We start from the raw sequence: 23,036 nt of genomic DNA, 5'->3' as shown, positions 1-23,036 counted from the left end.
GCACAAAGCCCTAAAACATCTGTGCACATTCCCCTGATCTAGGCAATTAATCACCCAAGAATCCTCTTAAGAGTCGAGGACTTGTGCTTCTGTGTACGATTTCTTCAGGAATACTGTGCTTGTATATGTTTCCTTCTCTTTCTCTTTTTAGAGAAATGTACAGGTCCTTCCACTTTTCTCTTACCTGAGAAGCCCATATTTGTTTTTAAGTGTACCGTTCCACTTCCCTCAGACTGTCTGGGAGCCTTAGAGCCTAAGTCCAGCTCACTGGTTGTGGGAGTGCTTCCCATGTCCTCAGTTTGTGTGTGGACACTAGCTACATCCTGACTTTTTGTTTGGGCAGCACCCAGAAGTTTATCCTCCTTTGGGGCTCCCTGCTCCATGCTGAGAAGAAAGCCCAATTGCAGTGTCTAGAAAAGAACCATGGCCAGGAGTGTGCCCTGTTAGAGCATGCAAGTCTCCCCGATGTTATGTTTTTTAAAAGCCACCATTAATAGCTAAGTCCTTTGTTTTCTTGTGTCACATTTATCAGCCATTTAAATTTTAGTCCCTCTGAAGGACTTGAAAATTTCAGTTTCCATCAGTCTAAACTACTTCCATTGCAACAGTCCAGTATTGTCCCAGACCTAGAGGATACTTAGCACAATCCTGACAACTTAAGGCTGGCCCTTCATATACACCAGCCCTCCATGATGCAATGTTTTCATTCTTTCAAATAGTATTCATAAGATGTACCCTAATTTCTGAAATGAATGTGGGAGATACTTAGGAAAGTTAGGAGAATATAGAAATTTCAAGACAGATAAATGAAAGCTCATATAATCTTGATGAGGTTGCTGTTCAGTGGTAGTTTTAATATTAAGGGTAGCTACAGCAATCTAAGACCCTTCTTACTGCTGGAGAAGGCCTATCACATTAAACTGAAATGTGTGTCTTAAGTTATACATGATTATTTTAATGGTTGCTTATTTCATTAGACAGTTCATTACTATGACATTGTAACTACCTCACATAAGGCAGAATGCCAACCAGAACATTTTTTATTCATCGTAAACATTCAATGTGATTTTTGCAGTTTCATACTTCCCACAAAAGAGAGAAATCATTTATGCACTGACTTATGTGTTCCATGACTGTTGTGTGCAAACCTGATGTTGGTATAATGTAAACTGTAATTCTTCTTGCATGTCTGTATTTTAACTAGTGGGGAAAAAAAAAAAAAAAGAACAAAAACCCACACCCAAATTTTAAAATACTAGATGCTACACAGCAAGAACCATTTGTCTATTTTCCTTTCATAAAGAAAACAGCACTCTGAATCAATGTGTAGATAAGAGAATTCCTCCATATGCTGGATACTGTAAGATTTAGGCTTAAAACTGCTAAGTAGGTGCTAGAGAAAGAAGTTTGAATAAAACTCTTCTGGTAATATGCTCATGAACTTGCTGGCATGTGGCATCATTAAACTCACTAAAAATAAAATGCCCTCAGGCCTGGTAAGAGCAATTGATTCATAATTAGGCTCTTGGGAAAAGAGCTGGGATTTGTAGTAAGATACTTCTTTTAAAAATGAGCTTTACCAGATGAACTGAACTTCATAGACAGGCACTTGGAATCCACTTCTGCTGACTTGGGAGGGGTTTTCCATACGCTGAACTATTCCCAAAAGCAAAATTCAACATCACAAAAGCACTGCAGAGTTACCTTGAAACTGAGGAATAAGTTTTCATTGCTTAGGAGTTTTGAAAAATTGAAAGGCACAAGCTAAGAGAGCCAAACACTAAGAAACTTAAGAAGATGATTCCTGAATGCTATTTTGAAAACTTGCAGCCTTTAAAAAATGGGATTTTTCTTAAAGTATCCCAAAGATTTGAGGAAATCTATAAATTATACTGTATCCAAAATGTAAAATTCATTTCTGGAAAAACAAATAAACATACAACAACAACAACAACAACAAAAAACAGGTCAAAGTACTTTAAGCTAACACATGTTTTCAAGCTTCACAATGTCATACAATTGAACTGCATTTAAAAGCTTTTCTGTGCGGTGGAAAATCATATAGAAAACTTGAAAATGCAAACAGACCTAAGCTTTGGTTTCTATTCACACATCAAGAAAACACATGCATTTTGGTTAATTTGGAAAAGGTTAGTATTCTATCTTTGTTATATAGACAGATAATCTCTTCAGGGATTTAGGGACATGCATGAGATCCCCCTGAGCTTCCTCTTCTCCAGGCTGAGCAGCCCTAGCTCTCTCAGCCTATTCCTCACTGCAGAGATGCTCCAATGCCTTCATCGTCCTGGTAGTTCTGTGTTGGGGTCTCTCCAGTATGCCCAGGTCCCTCTGGTACTGGGGAGCCCAGAACTGGACACAATACTTCAGGTATGGGATCCTGTGGGATCCTCAAGGATCAAGCATACTTAGACCATGCTCAGTAGCAGCCTTTCTGAAATGCATTCCAAAGAGCACACACACGGCCTCTCCATGAAATAACCCATCCGGTTTCTCTCCAGTCTCCAATGTCAGTTTAACATTTATTTTCATGAGATTTGTATTTTATATTGAATTGTTCTTATCTTTTTACCATAGACAGCCCAAAATATTTTACCTCTTTCCTCCTCCCTTGACTGATTTAATACCATCCTCGACCTGCATGCCAAACTATGCATGGCAAAATACAGGATTTTTTTAATTTACTTTTTTAATTTTATTTTTTAGCTAAACAGGATTTTGCTATTGCTGCTGACAGACAGTATCTCAGCACTAGCAGCCAACACACTTGTGCAATCTCTTTACTGTTATAGAGTACATTCTGGGGGCAGGAACATGCACTCTGTAGTGCACTTTGAAAGGCACATGGTGCATGAGAAGGTAACAGCTCACCCAGGGTCTTCTAAGAGTTTCACAAACTAAGTCATCCAAGTCTTTGGCGATCCTGACCCACATAAATCTGTTTTTCAGCTGTTTCTCAGGGAAAAAAAATGATGATAACATGGGAGCATTTTTTTTTTATATTAAACTGCAGGCTGGGCGTGGAAGCAATTAAGTGAACACATGAATTTTTGGGTCCTGTTGTAGTAAATGGGTAAAAAAATGATGTTTCTGGACTTCAAGATGGAATGAATCACGCCATGGAAGTTCATTTTTCTCATCATTGACAACAGAAGGATTATGATTGAATAGTTAAAATTAGAGGCTTGAGTTTAATGTGACCAAAGCTGGGTAGTATGAGTCCCACACTAAATGACAATATTGTAAGTTAATTACTGATTTACAGAGATGTATTTGGGAGAAGGGTATGGGTAGAAAGACATGGAGAGAAGTCAATGATATAGAATATGGACATTAAATAAATTTCTGTCTGTGGTGAGTGCTGAGACTGCTGCCTTAATATAAAACTGGAATGGAGAAGATCTCCCTTTTCTTCAGTCTTTGTCCTATATCAGTTAAAAAGGTATTCCATTTGCAACAGAACTAGAAGTCATGGACAGGAATAATGAAATCCAAATGAAAAGTGTGGAACACCACATTGCCATATACCATAGCCTTTCCCTAAGTTTCCAGATCTACAACTAAGGGCAGAAAACAGATGAAAGAAAAACCCGCTGGGAGATCCTAATGACTTCAAAGTTTTTTTATAGAGTCAAATACGAGAATTTCTTCTTAAGGATGAATTTTGCAGTATGCCTTTAAATAGAATACGTTTCAGCTTTCATAAAAGAAATATGTCGTTTCGAGGTACTATGTAATTTAGTCTTGCAGTTGGAATGAAATATAGGTAAAGAGGATAATGAAAACTTTGGGAAGGCATAGGTCTGTACTGCAGTACCTCAGACCACTTTCCAGATTACTACTCCAGGTGCATTCCCATCCTGAATCCTGGTCCCATGGGATGGCAATTGAGAAACAACCTCCTTAGATGTTTGTACCTTCCCACAGAAATGCAAACTAGGTGTGCAGGAAGTAGAGATGTGCTCCAGTAGTCACAGGTTGAGGAGTATGCATGGAATTTAACTCCGATGAAGAGACAGTCAGGGAAATACCTTGACAGTGCTCATTGAGAAATTATTTCCAGGTCTTCAGAACAAATTAAAAAGCTTAAAGTTATAGATTTTTTGTTTGTTTGTTTTGTTAGTGTAATCATAGGAATCAGTGAAACTTCATATTCTCCAATATGAATAGTTCTGAGCCTAGATTTGAGTGGAAAGGAGCATGACACATGGAGCATATGCAGGTTTTCCATTTGTTCATCTATCTTTCTAGAGATAGAATGATAGAAATTTTCACTTGCTTATCTGTATTTCTAGGGATCAGCTTTACTGAAGGACTGTTTGGTTTTCCAGAATTTTCCCTGTCCTACTTCTAAAATTCACCTGCTTCTATGACCTTGTTCAGTCTGCCCTTCTGCCTCTTCCCATGGTCTTGTTAGAGCCTTCTCTTACATGGTTCTGAGACAGAGAAGGTGAAACTATACTATTTACAACAAAGAACTAGTTATCTAGACTGTTCTCACAGTCAGCAGAGGGAAGTATGATTTTATACGGTAAGCATGAATCTTTTTTAGTGTGAGATTCATCTTTTTAGTGTGAGAGTCATCTTTTCCTGAAGGAGATGCTTAGCACAGGTCAGATGACTTCTAGAATCCCCAGTTCTGTCCATGGGTTACAAGCTAAACAGAGAGAGAATACTGTCTTTACATTAAAGATGTCTCAGGTTAGGTGAGCCAAATCTCACCCACTTAGTCTTCACCTTATCAACTTATCTGCAGCCTATGTGCTTGAAATGTTGCTTCTTCCCTGTTACTGTCATCTCCTTTTCATGTGATTTATTGTTATGTTTTTTTTAATCATGTTATCTTCCCTAATTTAGTGTCATATAATGCACGGAGTGTATTTTGATTGAATAAAATGAAGTTTCACTGCATTTTAATTTCTCTCATGCAATCATCATCAACCCAAATTTATGTTTTTCCAAATTTCATTGCTTTATGTTATATTGACACTGGAGTAACTCCCTTCACCACTGAGCATTGCTCTGTCTCTCAGTAGGGTCCCTTAGAATACTTGACAGATTAGTTTAAAGCTTGACTTTCCATGACTTTTACAAATGGAAATGATGATCTTTGTGCAAAGATATAAGTATTGCATACTCCTGTTGAAACAATCAGAAACGTCTGGGGTTGACTGTAAGAGGCAATGGAGTATTCAAGGGCCCTTAATGTTAATGCTGATTCTGTTCATTTTTAGCTAAGAAGAGAAATATAAATGGTATTTCATCAACCAAGGAAACTGAGGTGGTAATTTCACTGACAATCATTACAGAAAGATAAAGAAAGGCTGACATTCTGGCAGATGCTAATATACTAGTTGATCACCAGGGAAACCAGCGTGTTACAGCTCCAAACAATGCAACTCTGTGGCTCAGCTGAGCAGTAAAGTTATCTGTAATAAAATATGCAGATTCCTTTCCTTTCCTTTCCTTTCCTTTCCTTTTCCTTTCCTTTCCTTTCCTTTCCTTTCCTTTCCTTTCCTTTCCTTTCCTTTCCTTTCCTTTCCTTTCCTTTCCTTTCCTTTCCTTTCCTTTCCTTTCCTTTCCTTTCCTTTCCTTTCCTTTCCTTTCCTTTCCTTTCCTTTCCTTTCCTTTCCTTTCCTTTCCTTTCCTTTCCTCTCCTCTCCTCTCCTCTCCTCTCCTCTCCTCTCCTCTCCTCTCCTCTCCTCTCCTCTCCTCTCCTCTCCTCTCCTCTCCTCTCCTCTCCTCTCCTCTCCTCTCCTCTCCTCTCCTCTCCTCTCCTCTCCTCTCCTCTCCTCTCCTCTCCTCTCCTCTCCTCTCCTCTCCTCTCCTCTCCTCTCCTCTCCTCTCCTCTCCTCTCCTCTCCTCTCCTCTCCTCTCCTCTCCTCTCCTCTCCTCTCCTCTCCTCTCCTCACCATGGGAAGTTACAAATCAGAAACAAACAAAGAAACAAACAAAAAACACCACCACCTCCAACAAACCAACGAAAAACAACAACAACAAACAGATTTCATTATTGCCAATGGGAGAAAAATAATATAAACATCTTTTCCATGACTTTAAGGTTTCTTTGGGCAATTTAAACATACATCATGAAAAGTAATTTATATAGCAATTTTTCTTCCTCAAATTAGTAACAAAGGGAAAAATCAGTAGCTACACTATAACCTCAATTATCTAATTGTCAGGGGAACACTATAATGGTCCATCTTTGACAGTAGTGAATGTGGAAACTTGAAGAAATACAAGAAGCCATAATAGCTACTTATGAAATATGTCAGACCTTTTAGCCTTTCATTTTGAAATTTATGCCACGAAATGCAAGGTTGTGTTTTTTATGGAGGCACCTAGATCAGTGTGTCTGTATACTGGGACAGAGAGAAAACTTGAAGAGGCAACAGGTGAAATGAAAGCCAAGTTTTTTAAGATGAAGAATAACACTTGTGTGGGGAAAAAATTACACACAAGCAGAGTTAGTTTTCTTAGTGAGAAGAGTCAAGGGAGAAAAGGAAAGAACATTAAATTACAATTATCTAAGTCATTATGCCTTTTCCTGCTGCTTATTTCTGTATTTTCATTTCTCAAGCTCTTTAAGAGGAAACTGATATCATTGCAACTGCTGTTCATTATTATTTCAATCTTATAAAATGAAACTTTATAGAATATCTTTCAGCAATTGGAGACTTTCTAGCTATTGGCAGACTGCTCATAAGTGATAAGAAACAGTTTAGTAATAAGCTTTCCTTCAGCTAAATATAGCATATACACTTTAAATGCTGTGGCTGTAAACAGGGTGTGCAGTGTAGAGAAACTGTTTAATATTCCAAGTTTACTGCCAGCTTAAAATTATAAAATACATACTTACTTAAGCAGAAATAAATATTTCTGCGTGATTAAAATAACAGAAACACATGAGACCATAAGCAGGATTTGATACATTTAGAAACGCAACTGAATTTGAAAAAGTATCTCTTATTCTATAGAGGGAGGATAAGAAATCAAAGACCTGGAAAAGGCTGAAGAATACCTATGTCTGGTTACTCTATTAGGACTTGGCATATTCCATAATACCTTGTTAAATGTGGCACAGGGTCTAAGATCAGAGAAAAAAAAAGAAGCTGCTCAAGGACCTCTTACACCAGTTTTTTTTTTTGTTTGTTTGTTTTTTTGTCATTCTGTCATTCCCAGTAAAAAGTAAGAGTAAGTAGGTGGAAGAAAATGGGCATGCCCTTGCCCCCATTTCTCGTGGTGGCCATTTTCTGTGAGTTTTTTCATGAGTTACAGTGGTTTGACCTGAGTGGATTAGCTCTGCTCAAATAAGCACAAGAATTAAACGAATGTAAAAATGAAACTTAGATTGCCTTTTTGTATCATCTGGTGAGGTATAGACAGTGTCACCCACTAGAACTAATCAATTTGCTGTAAATAGGCCTCGAGTATTAAAGTCTATAGGTGTGACTACAGTAATATAAACGTAAGGTGCTAAAGTATGAATGTTCCTTGAATTAATTTGGCTTGATAAGGGCTCCATTAGCAGTCATTTTTGTCTCAAACAGCCAGCCAGCATTAACTAAAATCAGTAGTGCGACTTGCATTGAGGGCTTTTATTTCCGGATGACAATTTGAGGTAAAGACGATACTTCAACTGTGTTTACCTCTAAAGTGAAGTCAAGATGACTTTTTGTTTCCCATTTATTTATTTATTTGGAAAAAGAGACTGTAACAGTCTGTAGAGACACTGGCATGGATTATTTTAGGGTAATTACTTTTATTGTAGATATTCACTATGGAGTGATATAATAAATACCTACACAAACTTGTGAGTATGTAGGAGATAGGAACAATAGTACACAAGTACCCTTCAGAGGAAGAGAAAGGATCTACAAGGGACAAGCCACTAAAGGTAGATGTTCTTCATGAAATAAAGCAGCAATTTTTGAACTTTCATTCCCATTCTTTTGTGTATAGTTAATCTTCTTTTCATCGTGTAATGCATAAAAAAGGAATACCTGCCCCAAACACACATGTTACTTTCAGCCCTTTGATAAAAACAAGGTGATGAGCACTCCACTGTAACAGTTATAATCCAAATTATCTGTTAAGCTTTTACAGTAAACCTGTAGAGAGAGACAGGTCTACAACTAAAGCCACTTCTCCGTTCACCTGCTTCTTTCAGTGCATTAAATTTTTGTGATTGCTGTAGGAATTTGCAATCAGAATTGGCACAAGAGTGACCACCAAGATTGCATTTTGATGATGCTTATTTCCTAGCTGTGCTTTGAAAAAGGTGCTAGTAAGATTACTTTGAGTGTTGTGATTCCTGAGTATTTTAGATGAAAATCTTACACTTGCCATTACAGGTTTTGCTTTCAAAATTATCTTTTGCCCCACCCCCACTGTGTGTATAAGACTGTGAAATTATGTGTGACACTTCAGAGCCTTCATTGCTTTGAGAAGTTCATATAATTCCTGGTGCACCTTCATTTATTCATGAGGAAAAGTACCACACTTTCCCTTCTGAACTGTCACTGAATCAACACCCTGACTTTATAACAAGGGGACATCATTTAGCTACAACTTCCAGTTTTTCAGTTAACGTAACAGAAGGTTTAGCTCCTGGTAGTTAGAAAAGACCCACTGGAGTTGCCCCAGGGACAGTCTATTAACCTCTGTTCTCTGCTAACATTATTGGAGAAATGATATTCTGCCTGCTGGGCTCCTAGGTTCATCTGCAAATCATATTCCATCTAAAATCCATATGAATTAAGGATAAGTAAGTGACTGTAAGATAATTACTGTAGAGCTCAATCTCTATAAAATGTACTGCTCATATCTGTAACCTGCAAACTGTATCTGCAGTGAGTCTTATGCATTGTTACTATACAGTGTTCAGCAGCCTGAGCGTATCTATCAAGAAGCAGTTTCTTAACAGCAGAGTGCACACAACTACTTCAATTACTTATGAATCTTAATCTTTGATGTGTTGTGGGGCCTGACAAAAAATCCTTTGGACATTTTCAATGATTTGGCAAGGAGTTACAGCAGGCTTGAGAAGACCTTTGTATAGCAGTGTAAGTAGCTGCAATGATTACTGGCTTCTTTCATTGTTAATTAAATATAAAAATGATATCCTGTATTTTTTATAGATTGGTCTAATTTTGACATCTATTTTCAACCTCACTTCTCTTCTATGTTATAATATATATTATTTCCCAATTATGAAAAATCCAGTGAAGCTGACAGAAGTGAGTGTAAATTAGTCATAAAGGATGAAAAATGATTAATGGTAGGCCAAGCTGTCAATGAATGCCTAGAAATATTAAGACTTTTAAGAAAAAAATCTTTAAATAGAACTAAAATATACTAAATATTAATAAAGGTAAAGCTGTCAACCATATGCAAAAAATGGCTGAAATATTCAACAGAGGACATTTTGTTTTTTAAAAGAAACAACTTATTGCATGGTTACAGTAGCAAAATACCTTTGCCTGTGTACCTTCCTAGAAGGATATGACAATCAAATATATTAATGCATTATAATATTCATATTACAAAGCCAAAATCTCAGAAGTTAGTTTAGCATCAGGTAGAGATTTCCTATGAAGTTTTATTACTGTGCTTAGTTTGATTAGCATGATATTGGACTGAGAACAGTCCTTAGAAGAAGGACCTGGGGGTGCTGGTTGATGAGAAGCTTGACATGAGCCAGCAATATGTGTTTGCAGCCCAGAAAGCCAACCATATCCGGGGCTGCATCAAAAGCAGCAAGGCCAGCAGGGCAAGAGAGGGTATATTCCCCCTCTGCTCTGCTCTTGTGAGACCCCACCCTGTGTTCAGCTCTGGGGCCCCCAGCACAAGAAGAAGATGGATGTGTTAGAGCGAGTCTGGAGGAGGGCCATGAGGATGACCAGAGGGCTGGAGCACCTCTCCTATGAAGACAGGCTGAGGGAGCTGGGGTTGTTCAGCCTAGAGAAGAGAAGGTTCTGGGGGTCTTACAATGGCCTCCCAGTACCTAAAGGGAGACTACAGGAAAGCTGGAGAGGGACTCTTTGTCAGGGGGTGGTGTGATAGGACAAGTGGGAGTGGTTTTAAACTAAAAGAGGATAGACTTAGGTTAGATATAAAGAGGAAATTCTTCACTCAGAACATGGTGGGGTCCTGGCACAGGTTGCTCAGAGAAGCTGTGGATGTCCCATCCCTGGAGGTGTTCAAGGTCAGGTTGGATGGAACGTTGGGAAACGTGGTCTGGTGGGAGGTGTCCTGGCACATGGAATTGATGATCTTCTAAGTGATTTGGAAGGTCCCTTCCAAATCAAACTATTCTATGATTCTACAGTCATCTTGAAGAACATTAAGTAGAGCTGAAGGCTGCTATTTTTAGCTGCATTGAGTAGTACCTTCCGTTTCTTCTAATGCTATTGACATTTACTCTAATTAGGGAATTATAAGAAGTCATGGAGCTTTTTGAGAAATAATTGGGAAAAAAAATAAACATTGAGAAATGGAAAATTTGCTTAACCTGATTTTGAAGGAGGACTGAACGAAGGTTAAAGTTTGGATAAGATTTAGCATGGAAATTCCAGTTTAAATGCTTAGTCAGAGAAAATCTTAGTAGAGATTGAAACCACTTACAGAATGGTAAAACATTGGACCACCTTATCAGTAATCATCACATTTGGCCTTAACTAGCAGGTCAGTCTCAGCTGTCCTAATCATTCCTCTGCTACTCCAGTATTTTTGTCAGAGGAGTATCATAGGGACATATACTTTAAAGGGTATCCTTCAGTGGTACTATTATAATTTATATTTTTAGAGTAAAGTTAAAATGAGGAAGCTGGATTCTCTTTTTCCTGGTAGTACTGTGATATATATGATGCAATTCTGATGATACTACTCATTCTGTGACTGCAATTTAGCTGTTAAATTGGCTTACATGTTATGGAAATTTCTGAAGGGGAAGATGCTAACGAAATAAGTAGGTCTGCCTGAATATTGCAGGAACAGTATGTGGTCTCAGATCTATATTTACTTAAAGTGGTGTAATGCAACAAACTTTAGTGGAAAAGTCATTTTGAAATTAAGTCATTCAACAAAGAGTAAAATTTGTATTTCATTTTTTGTATCTGTCATCCTAGATTCAGCTCTCTGTGAGAGAGCTGAATACATTAATTTCTGTTCAAACTGGTTATGCTCATCCACAATTTTAAGGTTGACAACATCCATCTATTTGGATTTCTGTTGATTCTTTCTTCTGTGGTTGAAAAAATTTTACCATCCATTTCTTATCCATCCAGAGTGTGTTTTTTATCTTGATGCTTTTTTTCTTATTGTGATCATGTGTTTTGTTCTCCAGTTTGTATATTTTTCACCCACCCATAGTATTGTGCTTGCCCATCCATACATCTTTGAAAAGATGACCTAAACTGCAGGGATTTGTCACTCTCTGCTTCTCATGGACAGAGATCCTGACATATAGACTGGGTAAAATGGGCAGACAGACAGGGGTATTGATTGCTCCCTTGCTCCCACATGTTTTTCTACATGCAAGTACTATTAGGAGCTTCTAAAAGTGAAGATGGCTAGCAGATGCCTCAGCTCTCAGGTCATGAGAAATCCTGAGCTGCTGCTGTATATCCTCCTGTATGATCACCAGGAAAGACTAAGGAGTCAAACTTGGCAATGGGCTTGTAACGGTTTCTGACTTGCTCATACTGCTGTCCTAGATTCCTGCTCTGGACACATTTACATATAAATGCTTACATTTCAAGATATTACCTTTAATTCTACTTCTCAACACTGGAAATTAATCTGCAAAGGTCCAGGTCTCCTACTATTAGTAGAGTCCCCGCAGAAAAAAGAATCATCTGTATTTATTTGTTGAGTATCTCCTTGCTTAATGCATGCTTCTTTCTCACCCTAATCTTCGCTAAAACCTTTTCTGCCATTCCTGTAGTGTTGTGGGCAGGGTGAAAGCCAAGTTAGGTATGTAGCAAAAACCAAACTAAACCTTCAGGGCTGAGTCTGCCTGGGCATGTGCTCACAGACTTTGTGTGGAGCATGATGCAGACTACAAAACACAATGCTGTCAGTAAAGCTGCGGAACTCAAGGGCATCAGTGTTTCTCAAGCTTCCTTCATCCAAAGCCAGAGGGCTTCTGTAATTTCCTTTGTTCCTTCTTCCTCCTGAGGGACAGCTTTCTTTAAAGAAAATCAAGGATGAGAGATAGGTAAGGCCTGTCTGAAGAGACCAGAGGGAACAGTCTGCTGAACTTGATGCCTGAAGGTAGGGAATTCACAGTCAGGTTGCCCGCACAGTAGAGAGAGGCAGCATTTCTTATTTGAAAATAACAGAGGCAGATGCAGTCAGAAGTCTGTAGCAATAACATCTATTTTCAAATTCTCCCCTACACCAGAAAGAGCTCCCTCCTAATGAGAAGTCATAGACTGTCGACTGTTTTTTATGGTGACATTTTGCTTCTTCTAATTCTCTTCCTAATGTACTTTTCTAGCAGAGCAAATAATAATTATGAATTATAATCATGTGGTACTATTCTTACCAAACAACAAACTCAACCGGAATAGTGCCAACCAAAGCTGCAAGCAATTTCTCATTTAGGAAAATAGAGTTTTCTGCATTACTGCTACGGGAAAATGTCATATTTCAGCTGATGGCATACATTGTTCTAGACGTAATGATCTTCTTTGTTTATAATGTTGATGAACCACTATGCAACTGCTTGTCAGGTTTTGACTGCACCTGTTTGCAAACTCAGGTAATTATGCTCCGTTGTCTAATTGCTTATTTTATGGATGTTTTGCTCACATGTTTTTAAGCAATGCTGTTTGATTGCAGATAACTAATGGTAGCGATCTCTTCTCATTATCGTACTTTAACATTTGATTTGTCTGATTGCTGCAGGTGGAAACAATAGGTGATGCGTACTGCGTTGCGGCAGGGCTCCATAAGAAAAGCCTTAGTCATGCTAAAGCCATTGCCCTGATGGCACTGAAGATGATGGAGCTTTCAGAAGAGGTCCTCACTCCAGATGGGAGTCCTATTAAGGTAACCCCTTTGTTCTTTATTCTCAGCTGGTCAGTGGTACATTGGCCTGATTAATTCCACTGTTTTCTGTTGGTAGAAATCTACTGCCAGGAGAATTTGAAATTGCATTAAGATTTCACAGTCTTTCTTATGAACATGTAAAGTGGATGGTGTCCATCAACAATCACAGCTACTTTAGTAAACACAGCAGATGACACAAAATCAGCAGAGACCTAAAATGCACATTATGCACATTTTGGTAAATGTAGGGATCTACTTTGGACTAGCTGTCACTTTGTCATATGCTTATTTGTAGCATTATGCACAAATAGGTGCACTCCTGGAGCCTTTCTTCTAGTTCAGTTTAGTGTGAGAAGATAGTTCACATGTTTCAGGAATGTCCTGTGCTACAAGCCAAAACATGATGACATTTGGAAATACATTCAGAAGTAGGCTCCTGATCTGAACTTCAGCACTGTTGTGGAGGCACTCAGTTCTGCATCTCTGAGGGGCACATGTCTCTTTTATAAATAGTTGATCTGAATAAAAGAGTGTGTGGACTACTTGCTCTTTCTTGGTGATAATGTACTTCCTTCCCATACAACTCAAGTTCTTCCTACTAGTTGATATTGGAGGTAGCAGGAGGTGGAAAAACATGTCCATTTTGTATTATTTTAAAGTTCCACTCTGCTGTTCTGCTGCTTTTGATCTTGCACTGACCTTGTAGTTGCTAGCATTTGGAATGAGTAATAATGAAGTGAAAGATAGAAATTCAGCAGGGAAAAAAATCCATGCATTTCTTTTACAAGGTTTGGATCACATGTTGTCTTTATTATGTGTCCTGTTTCTGGTTAAATTGTTCTTCCCTTAACACAAACTTTTTGTTTTCAGAGGAAATGGAGGGATTATTTAGAACAATAATTCAACACTGTCTAAAGCCTATAACAAAAGCCATATGTAGCTGGATAAGAAGGCTGGACAGAGTTCCCATGGGATAATTTATATCATTGTTGAGTTGCACTTTGCAAACTGCAATTTCTTTTATCTATTAAAAATGAGGGTTGCAACCATGGATTTTTATTTTTTTTCCAAGAATTCAAAGACATTTTGAGGTTTTAAAACTTGACAGAAAATAAATAAAACTCAAATATTCAGTGCTGCTGAGATGCTTCTTGACCAATGAGAATATTACCAAGTTCCAACCTTTCTCTATTAGTTAAATCAAATCTTCAATTATATTACTTGAACTCTTTTTATGTGTCAAGAGTTCAATCAAGAGAGCTTTAATCTAAATGAATTGTTATGCTCTGAAAGGAGAAAGGAAAGTGTGGACACAACTCAGCTAAGCTAGAAATTCTATGAAATATAGCAACACAATATTAAAATGAAAATATATTAAGTTCTGGATTAAATATTTCCATTTTTTAGTATTGATGGTTTGGTTGGTTTTGGTTTGGTTGATTTTTATTTATTTATTTATTTATTTTTAATTCCAGAAGAAAATATTAATTTGATTACTGCAAAATGTCCACATATCCAAAAACATAACTTTTTGTAAAAATGCCTTGGACTGACTATGGATGTCGAACAAAAATTCTGGAAAAGTTTACATGGGCATTTATCAAACACAGAACAAGCATTAAAAGACAAATATTTTCTAAAGACTGAAGAAGAGATAGCATTTTAAGTTTTGATGTAGGTAATCATTTACCAATTCATGAAATTGGTATTCATTTACTCCAATCAAAATAGATTTTCTAGATTGATGATTTCTCTATTTTTCCAATGACTATAACTGATTAATGCATTCTATCTAAACTGTCATACACTGCCTTCCAGATCCTCTCCAACTTGTTAGTTTCTTATGAATGATTCCTGCAATCATAGGGAAATTTTGAAGGTGTATATTTTACTCTTAGACTCACAGTTTGTGGCTGTTTTCATTTCTACTGTCATTTTTCTTTTGGAAAATTATTTATGGTTTCAGTGACTGCATAAGAAAACCTATAAAAGAAAGAATATGAAGACAATGCATAGCAAATATGCATGCATGAAAAAGAAAGTGCTAAGAATAACTGCATATGTTCAAAAAGTCCTAATGAATTTCCTTTTGAATTCAGAACTATCAGTTCATCATAACTTATGCTGAAAGTAGAGGTACTGAGAAGGTCCTCAGTGGGCGTTAGTTATCCTGTTTTCAGTTTTAAGTGTGAGTGATTTCAAAGCTGCAGGGCTGGTGATACCAGCTAATCACATCTCCAGGGTGACAAAAGCTTAGGAAATTATTGTTGCCTTTGTGCTGAGCCTGCTAATTAATGTTTAAAAAAATGTATCATTTAGAAAGGCTTCTTGACTAGATTTTAAATGTATCAGGGTTAGGATTTCTCTCACCTGGATTTCTACTCCGTAAAAACTATAGAAATAAGGACTTTTGGAGAAGTCTACTCTAATTTGTCCTACTTTAGGTATCTTCTCTCGTATGAGATGAATCACACCCTAAAACTGTGTGTTTTCTCAGTTGTCTGTAAGGGAAGTCTGTAGACCTAGCCTAAATGTGGCTACTGAAATACACTGAAAGCTTCTACACTCTGTCAGATGAATCCTCCTACAAATGGCAAATAATGCATAGTTTTCTTGCTGATTATGTCAATGATAGTCACAGTTAAGTGTATGCACTACTTCTAAATTGAATTGGCATGACTAACTTCCAGCCAATGCTGAGTTGTATAGAGTGGCCCCTGTATTCATTAGTTTTTCACAAAACTGTGAAGGTGTCCATTTTGCCACAGACTCCTCTTAACAAATACACAATGTGCATAATCCACCTGAAGTTTAAGGAACCCCTAAGTGTGTGTAAATGTTATGATAGACTCAGCTCAGGACCGTTAATAGGAAACTTATGGCTTCACAGACTTTACAATTAGGCCTCACCATTAAAATAGTTAATATATTAACTATTATATAACAGTAGATGTGAAGTACACTCCGTGAGCTATAAAATGGTCTCACTTCTAAACAGTGAACTCGAATGTATTGTAATGTGGTTACTTTGAACTGGTCCTATTGATATGGATGTCAAAACAAGTGCAGTGTTTTGACTATATTTTGACCTTAATTCATATCTGCGACTCATGTTACTGAGATCAATTTACATTCCTTGAGTCCTTGCCAAGTGTTTCATATATAGAATACTGATGCAGTTTTTTTTTTTTTTTTTTTTTTTTTTTTTTTTGTATTGAAAAGCCTGTATCAGCGTTTAGATATTTGAAAACTTGAAATCAGAGGGCACTTTTCCTCATGCTGAAGTCTCTTTTTGATATTTTTGACAGTTTCCATGAACAACTGTGGCCTTCATTCTTCAGGATGGTTTAACTAGCTGTTTTGAAAATAAAACAAAACAAAACAAACCAAACAAACAAACAAACAAAAAAACCAACAATTACTTCACCAACTCTGAGACAAATTTTCAAAACATAATTCCTAAAAATAAGGGACCTTCTGATCTCAGGAGTAACAGTCTTCTCAAGTTCTCCCCCCACACAAAACTGGCTGATAAACCTTGACTGAATAGGAGGAAGTTTTTCTCAGCCATTTTATATAATATGTGACACCACAGTAACTTGAAGTTTGATTTCTGTTAATAGGCAGACTATTATAGAACAGTTATTCTGTTCTGACTGCATCTTCTAATAAGAATTAACACGCTAAAGTCTTGGCGTTTGCACTGGATTTCTTTTCCAGAGGCATACCTCTTGTTTAAGTTCTCTGAGTTCAGCAATGGGAGATGAGTTCAGAAGTTATCCCTCAGCTTGTTGGGGGTGTGACTGATCATGATGCACATTTAAGATGGCCAATTTCTTACACAGGCAATGTTCTTTTTTTTTTTAAGGCAGACTTGAGTTAGGAATCTCTTCGGGTTGTCCTGCTTGCAAAGATTTCAGCTCTAGGGAAGCCTAACGGCAATTATGAAATGTAGTGCTTTTTATTTGATGATTACTCGATTAGATACATCTGGCTTTATGATTATGCTTAACAGAATATATATATTTTCTAAATTACTTTGATGAATATATTTCATTGTCATCTCAGGACTGAATTTGCCATAATGTAAATGTTTACTTTTTGTACTGCTTGAAATGATCATCCCCTGTGATAACAGCTTTATTGACATCTTATTGAATGACAATTACACATCCCCAGAAAGGGACTTGGGAAGTTAGGGAGAAAAAGTAAATGAATGAATGAAAAATACTATAACACATAAGTGAGAATTTAGGATAAGATTTTCACCCATAACGTGCATTAGCAGACAATCAAATGAGGTTTGTTATCTGGGTTCACAGTCATAATTTGAAAGTATTCATTGGAGACTTTATGAAAAATCTGTCTCTTAGAGGACAGAGGACCTGTGTGACTAGCAAACACTGATGGGCCTCAGGATGGTGACAAGATATAAAAAGCAGGTCCAGCCCCTGGTCTCACCCTGTGAGTCAGAGCTCTTAGTGTGCCGATGAGGGCACTGTGCAACTGACATGTACTCTGGTATTTGTCACTTCCAGCATAGCCAAGGGAAGTGGAAATGCACAGACAGAATGAAGACCCCAGGCCTGCACTCCTTATACCAGTGTGAATAGCCTGTGATTTGCACAATAATGAAAAAGTTTTGCAGAGAGAGTGAGTGGGCTATATTATAGCAGCCTCCGTAAGTCCTATCATCAGTGTTGTAACACAGTCTTCTCTTTTGAAAGAAATATTTGTAATGGAAAATGGGCTGACAGTTCTCCTGTGAGTGATGGAGGATACCATATTTTTTACTCAGTTCTATTTGAGGCAAAATCCCATTACTATAACATGAGCTAAGGCCTTAGTACAAAAGAAGGACTTCTGGCTCTGACACTGCTTGTAGAATTGGATATATTTTTTTATCCTTTTGCCAAAATGTATTTTAGTCCAGAAGCACTCATATGATTTAGCATCTGCACCACTAATTATATGTAGTGCCCCATGACTGTAGTTTGAAAATATTGATTTAAAATTCCCTCCTACATTTAAGTGAGCATTACTTGAATTTATGATATTCTTCATATTTTACTGTATTTCTTCAGATAAAGTGGAAGCGTGTTAATTTTAATAGCTAGAGATAATGCTGTAAGAAGAATTCTCCAGAGCATAAACCTTTAGAGATAAAGGTCACAAAGCGTATCTCATTTAATGTGTTTAAACCCATCAGATATTATCAATGGCATCACTTTTTATCATGCTTCAAATCCTGCCCAATTATTTAATAAGCAGTGTGTATCCTAAAGACACAGAAAGGTCTCCTCTGCAGTTTGTTGTTAAAAGGGCTGGTCTGGCAGAACATACCTAGTTTTGACTAATGAGATTTTCACAAGAGGTTATTCTGTCAGATTGCCAGCTTTTTATTTATTTATTTATTTATTTATTTATTTATTTATTTTTTAATTTTTTTTTTCCCCACTGTGTGAAGGTGGTCCCAGTAGGGCTGTGAAGAGATACAGAACTGGGAACACACTGAGGAAAAGTGAATGACTTACATGAAGCTGGAGAAATTAACTGCAGTTATGTAGAGTTGTTGTATACAGGTGATCTTAACTAAAACTTACAGTTTTTCAAAACATGTTTTGAAAATTAATTCACAACATGTTTTAAAAGATGTTTTAAAAGATGTTCCACTACAGCAGAAAATTGTTATGTATATTTCAAATTCTCATGTTAATAATAACATGAGAATTAGGCCTGTAAATGCTTTAATCAGAAACTGAAGCAAACACATACCCTCAGTTTTCTGTCTGTTTACCTGCTAACAACCAGTTCATGAAATAATCTAAAGTGGAGGAGGTTTTCTAGCTGATGCTGGCTTCAGCTGGATTAATTAATTCTCAGGTGAAGTAGGTGGGACCTTGTATTCACTGTGATTGCAAGGCACGTAGTCTAGTCCTTGGCTCAATTGTTTCTTTGTTATCAAGATACTCTGCATTTGCAACTTCTAACTTTCAGATGTGCATTGCCAAACCTGTTTTTCTATTGGATTTATAAACCACGCTCAAACAATGTAGTCTGGTCACACTATTAACACAAGAGCCTGTCTTTGTCTTTCAGCTAGCAAAAGAAAAACAGCATGGCAGAGGAAGATTTTCATATTGAGGTTGGGATTAACCTCATCTAATTTCAAACACTGACAGTGTAGGAAAATGCATCAAAATAGCTCCCTCTGTAAAAGGAGAGAATATAGGTATTTTAGTCTATACTTATCTGACATGCTTTCAGTGTCTACCTCGTAATGAAATATTTGAATGTATGTTTGTCAGGTAAGTCCTACTTGCAGGGTGAGCAGGCTAATATGCTCTCAGATATATGGATTATCCCAATGGAGGGAGATGGACTGAAACACAGGTTCAAATCTTTGTTCAGTCACAGCCTTCCCATTTGAATTCTAGATGTTTTCCAGGCATTCCATACTTTAACTTCCTAAACGTACAATATAGGTGAGAGTTAATGTTTTGCAAGTAAACCCATTTCTGCAGCACGTCTAAGTTGTCTGACTTTAGAGCCATGCCATTGCATTAGTTTTAATTTGTGTTGTCTGTTTATATGCCTGTGTTTGTAGTGACTGGAACAATGAAAGCCTCATTTTGATAAACCTCTGATCTCTGCTTCTGAAGTGGTAACTATTAGTAAGCATGAACTCTGGCTCTTGAGTAAAGGTGTGAAGAGACAAAAGGTCTCCCTGTGCTGTTCATGCCCACAGTAAGAGGGACACATGGCAATGGGCAATGAGTTTTACTGTGTGTAGCATCTTCTGCCTGCTCATTAAGTGTTCCCTTTTGCATTATGGTAATATGGCAGTTGGGCCCAGAACACAAGTAGAGTGAAAGTACTGACATTTGCTTGAATATATGCTTTTTATGAGTTTCTAAATGAAGCAGCCATTCCCAAACATACAATGAAGGAGAGTACTCCAGTGAGTGTTATCTGTGTAATCCTTTTCAGTGTGTCTTGCCTTGTTTTAATTTAGATTGTGGCGTGCTAGCTAGTGGTCCTCACCAAATGTGCATCTTTACGTAAGCAGTAACAGGTTGTCTGCTTTGTTTTAAGTTGTTGAAAGGTGACTGCTGATGCAGGCATTCTCATCAGCCGTGTATGAATAGCTGTGGTGTTACTGCAATGCTCCTAGCTCCATCTGTGGTCTCCTAGCAACTTTGCCTTGTACCTAATGTCTAAATCAGCCTCTGGAAGGTATATAATATCCTACTTCAGGCTGGATAGCCTCAAATAACTAATTTCATTGTGTTAAAAGAAAAAAAAATCTTAAACAGTTCCACAAAAGAAACACTTCATTAAGAAATATTTTGACTAAAAATGGTTGAGGAAGACAGTGCAATGGTTTTACAGGCTTACCAACATTTGGGCATCATTACTCCTTTGGGGAGCCTTTAGAGCTGCACGTCTCAGGGCAAAGCTAAGTGAAATGGAGAGCCTAAGCCAGCTCTGGAGACAGTTCCCTGGACTTGAGGAGAGTTTTAGTTCCTGCTCTATACCTGCCTTTGGAAATGCGAAGTGAGAGAAGCTGGTCTCCATGGCTCACTAGGCTTCTGGGAAATTGCAGAAATTGCAGGTTTTATTAAGCTATCCTAGGGGAAAAATTAAACCTTCCTCAGCCCTCCAATCATTTTCACTCAAGTGCTTCCTTTTGCCTGATTTTAATAATAATCTTTATTCTTATTTCAAAAACCACACCCATTATTTTCAACTTCCATTCTTTGGAAGGAATTTTATCATACCCAGTTATATGTTACACCCACTGTATGACAATGTTACTGAATATGTGTTGTAATAACAAGGGTAAGTGGGGTTTAATATAACTACTAGGTGCACAACAGCAGCTTTGTGGAAGAGGTTGGTCTGAAAAATCAGACAGATATTTATTCTGCTGAAGAAGGATGTTGCCCAAAGGGTTGGTTGCTATTTCAGATGGCATGCATTTCTTGCTTTAATCAGGTAGCAGGGTAAAATCTGTGGTAGATGATAAAGGTAGACTTTTAAAGCTACCAGAGCTTGATCCTCCACAGCACGAGTGTCAGCCTGCTGTGGCTGAAATTGCAGAGCACAGAAACATGATATCAGGATTGGCAACACAATGTAAGCCCAAGCTGAATGAATTAATTACAAGGCTATGAAGATATTATTTTTCTGACTTCTGGGAGGAAGAGACCTGAAAGATGAGCAGAGAGCTAATTAATAACGTGTGGATCACTGGGAAGAGAATTTGCCTTTGGACCTAGGCATTCTCCTCTCATGGATTGCTTTCTTTGACATTGCTCTTCTAAGAGCAGGAATCACAGAATCATTAAGGTTGGAAAAGACCTCCAAGATCATCTGGTCCAACTGCCCCCCTACCACTAATATTATACACTAAACCATGTCCCTAAGTACCACATCCAACTTTTCCTTAAACCCCCAGTGATGGTGACACAAAGCCCTATTCTGTCTACCCTTGTCTCCACGGCAAAAGTGAAACACACTTGTAAAAAACAGGGTACGTACCCAGGGCACCTTGTGGACTTTTCTATTATTAGTTCACAGTGACTATTCCACATTCACAGCAGTTTGTGATTCACAGGATTTAGGTTTTACTGACTACAAAAGCATATGTAATTCAGATTTGCCTGTTCACTAAGGCAGGCAAAACCTTGCTGTGACGGATGTACCTAGTTCATAAGTTTGTCCATGTGCCTCACAGTGAGCATTCATGACCTCCTTCACTTAACATAAGTAATTGCAGAGGAAAGACAAGAGATGGTTTCAAGATTTAATTCCTGCATGGGATTTGTGGCCACAGGATGTGCATTTGGATTGCAGGGTTAGATTTAAGGTCACCGGTCTGATTCTCACGGTTCAGCGGTTTTTCCAGACACAAACGCCTCCAAGTAATGTACCATATGTCTGGCTAGTAGTAGAGCTGGTCGGGAATTTTCCATGGAAAGCAGTTTTTGGCTGCAAACACTAAATTATCAGAACCAAAAACCTCCTTAGAAATGCCTGGCCACATTGTCATAAGTCAAGAACATAAATTTTTTATTTTATATTTTTTTTCTTTTGCTACAGAACAGCAAATAGATTAGTGACTAGGACAATCACCTGAAAAAGATTAAAAAAAAAAAAACAAACAAAAAAAAAAAAAAAACAACAGGAATTAATACAGAGTAAAGGATTGAAGTAGTGTCCGTATCCTTTGGGGAAAAAAAAAAAAAAAAAAAAAAAAAAAAGGTTTTCTTGGCTATAGAAGATGGATGGAAGCTACCCTGTGAGAAACATTTTGTATTGGGGCAGTTTGCACAGCTATGAAATTACACATTTTGGTTTAGACTTGCTCCACTCAGTGGAGTACTTCCATGTTGAGGCTGAAATTTTCAACTCTTATTATTGTCATCAACTCTTAAACTTTTTATTCAGGCAAAAGAAACCAAACAAACAAACAAAAAAACAGGAATAAATACAAACCACCAACCCACTAGGTTGATAAATAATCAAATCTGAGATGTATGCTGGAAATTTAGGATGTTGACATTGTTATATCTTCAAGAAAACAACAATAAATGTTTACAAAGTGAAAACCAACATGTGTATAGTGATAATATGGATTTGTAAAAAAAAAAAAAAAAAAAAGGTCAAAGCATTATATAATTTAAAGAATTGATTTAAGGAACCCAGGGTGGCTGAATGCTGAGCTTTTATTTCTGGTAAGTCAGGAGTCTATGTCACTGAATATCTTCTTCCCTTAAGTGTGTCTTTCTGTCATATAAGACCTAAAAGACAGATTTCCACTGTCAGCTACGAGAGTATTTTTCCTGTCTTCTGAGATGGAGAAGAGATGGAAAATGCTAAAACAAACAAACAAACAAACAAAAACAAAAAAACAAAACCCTAAGTATTGATAAGACAAAATACACAAGCGAATG

At 37.4% G+C, this 23,036-nt stretch overlaps 1 protein-coding gene across 2 annotated transcripts in view; it reads left to right on the top strand.

The window, feature by feature from the left end:
* The window catches only part of GUCY1A2 (guanylate cyclase 1 soluble subunit alpha 2), a gene marked incomplete at both ends in the record, with an annotated part of 154,241 nt that overhangs the window by 96,216 nt on the left and 34,989 nt on the right, over window positions 1-23,036 (top strand). Inside the window, one exon of one of the 2 annotated variants that reach the window (XM_084293288.1) lies at window positions 12,934-13,077. In XM_084293288.1, coding sequence (XP_084149414.1) covers window positions 12,934-13,077 — 144 coding nt within the window. Of the gene's footprint in view, window positions 1-12,933; window positions 13,107-23,036 lie in introns of both variants that reach the window. The other variant, XM_084293287.1, reaches the window with a different exon arrangement.

This window comes from Netta rufina, assembly GCF_964035555.1.
Source record: "Netta rufina genome assembly, chromosome: 1".
Lineage (NCBI taxonomy): Eukaryota > Metazoa > Chordata > Aves > Anseriformes > Anatidae > Netta > Netta rufina.
This window is presented reverse-complemented; position numbering and strand designations above follow the sequence as displayed.